The 1,139-nt window shown below is 71.4% G+C and overlaps 1 protein-coding gene across 1 annotated transcript in view; it reads right to left on the bottom strand.

Moving 5' to 3' along the window:
- The window catches only part of NOS3 (nitric oxide synthase 3 (endothelial cell)), a 10,412-nt gene that overhangs the window by 1,628 nt on the left and 7,645 nt on the right, over positions 1-1,139 (bottom strand). The window contains 2 exon segments of the mRNA XM_010563594.1: positions 4-120; positions 664-942. Of these exon segments, the coding sequence (XP_010561896.1) occupies positions 4-120; positions 664-942 (396 nt within the window).

Here is a 1,139-nt window from a genome sequence, read left to right as displayed (position 1 = left end):
GGTGGGGGGGGTCGGGCGGGGCCGCCCCTTACCCTCGGATGAAGGCAGGCACCGTGTCCCCGGGCTGCAGCCGCGCCAGCCAGGTGGAGCAGACTCCGTAGTGCAGGGGACCCTGCCCATCTGCGGGGACCAGAGGGGCTGGAGGGGCTGCGGCTGGCAGCCCCCCCCGGCAGGCAACCCCCCCCCCCCCCGGCAGGGGCTGCGGACACCGCCATCCCCGGGCAGGGCTGGAGGATTGGGGGGGGGACGGGGACTGGTGCCGGGGGGAGCTCCGCATCCCTGGGGAAATGCCAACGACAGCACCCGGGCACTGTGTGATGGGGCAGGGTGGGACCCTGGGGGGCCTGGGGACCAAGGGGTGCTCTGGGGACCCTCGAGATGCCCTGGGGACCAAGGGGATGCCCTGGGGACCCTGGAGGTGCCCTGGGGACCTTTTGAGATGCCTTGGAGACCAAGGGGATGCCCTGGGGACCCTCAAGATGCTCTGGGGACCCTCAAGATGCTCTGGGGACCCTTGAGATGCCCTGGGGACCAGGGGGGTGCTCTGGGGCCATGCAGCACAGGGGCACTGTGAGCAGGTGTTGCCGTGTGGGTGGCAGGGCAGAAGGTAGCAGCCCCCCGCCCGGGGCACCTCCTGTCCCCCTCCCCGCCGTCCCCGCTCACTCTCGCTGTGGTAGGTGACAACGGCCACGGTGAGGTGGATCTCCCCGGGGCTGGGGCCGGGCGCGGAGCTGATGGAGTAGTAGCGCGGCTGGAGCAGTGGCAGCTGGGTGAGCAGCAGGGAGGCCGGCAGCCGCACCGAGGGGAACTCCTCCAGCACCTCCAGCAGCGTGGGGCACCGGAACCACTTCCAGTCTTCGTACAGCCGGGCATCCTGCAAGGCACCCAGCTGGGCTGCCGCCACTGCGCGTGGCACCCTGGCCCGGCAGGGACCCAGCATTCCTGCCAAGGAGGGGGCCAGCATCCCAGTATCCCAGCCAGGGAGGGGGCCAGCATCCCAGCATCCCAGCCAGGGAGGGGGCCAGCATCTCAGTATCCCAGCATCCCAGCCAGGGAGGGGGCCAACATCCCCATCGGCAGGGACCAAGCATCCCAGAGCCCCAGCACCCCCCCAGCCCCTCTCCAGGGCTGGCAGCCCC

The sequence above is a fragment of the Haliaeetus leucocephalus genome, unplaced genomic scaffold (assembly GCF_000737465.1).
Source record: "Haliaeetus leucocephalus isolate CR32 unplaced genomic scaffold, Haliaeetus_leucocephalus-4.0 Scaffold0, whole genome shotgun sequence".
Taxonomy (NCBI): Eukaryota; Metazoa; Chordata; class Aves; order Accipitriformes; family Accipitridae; genus Haliaeetus; species Haliaeetus leucocephalus.
This window is presented reverse-complemented; position numbering and strand designations above follow the sequence as displayed.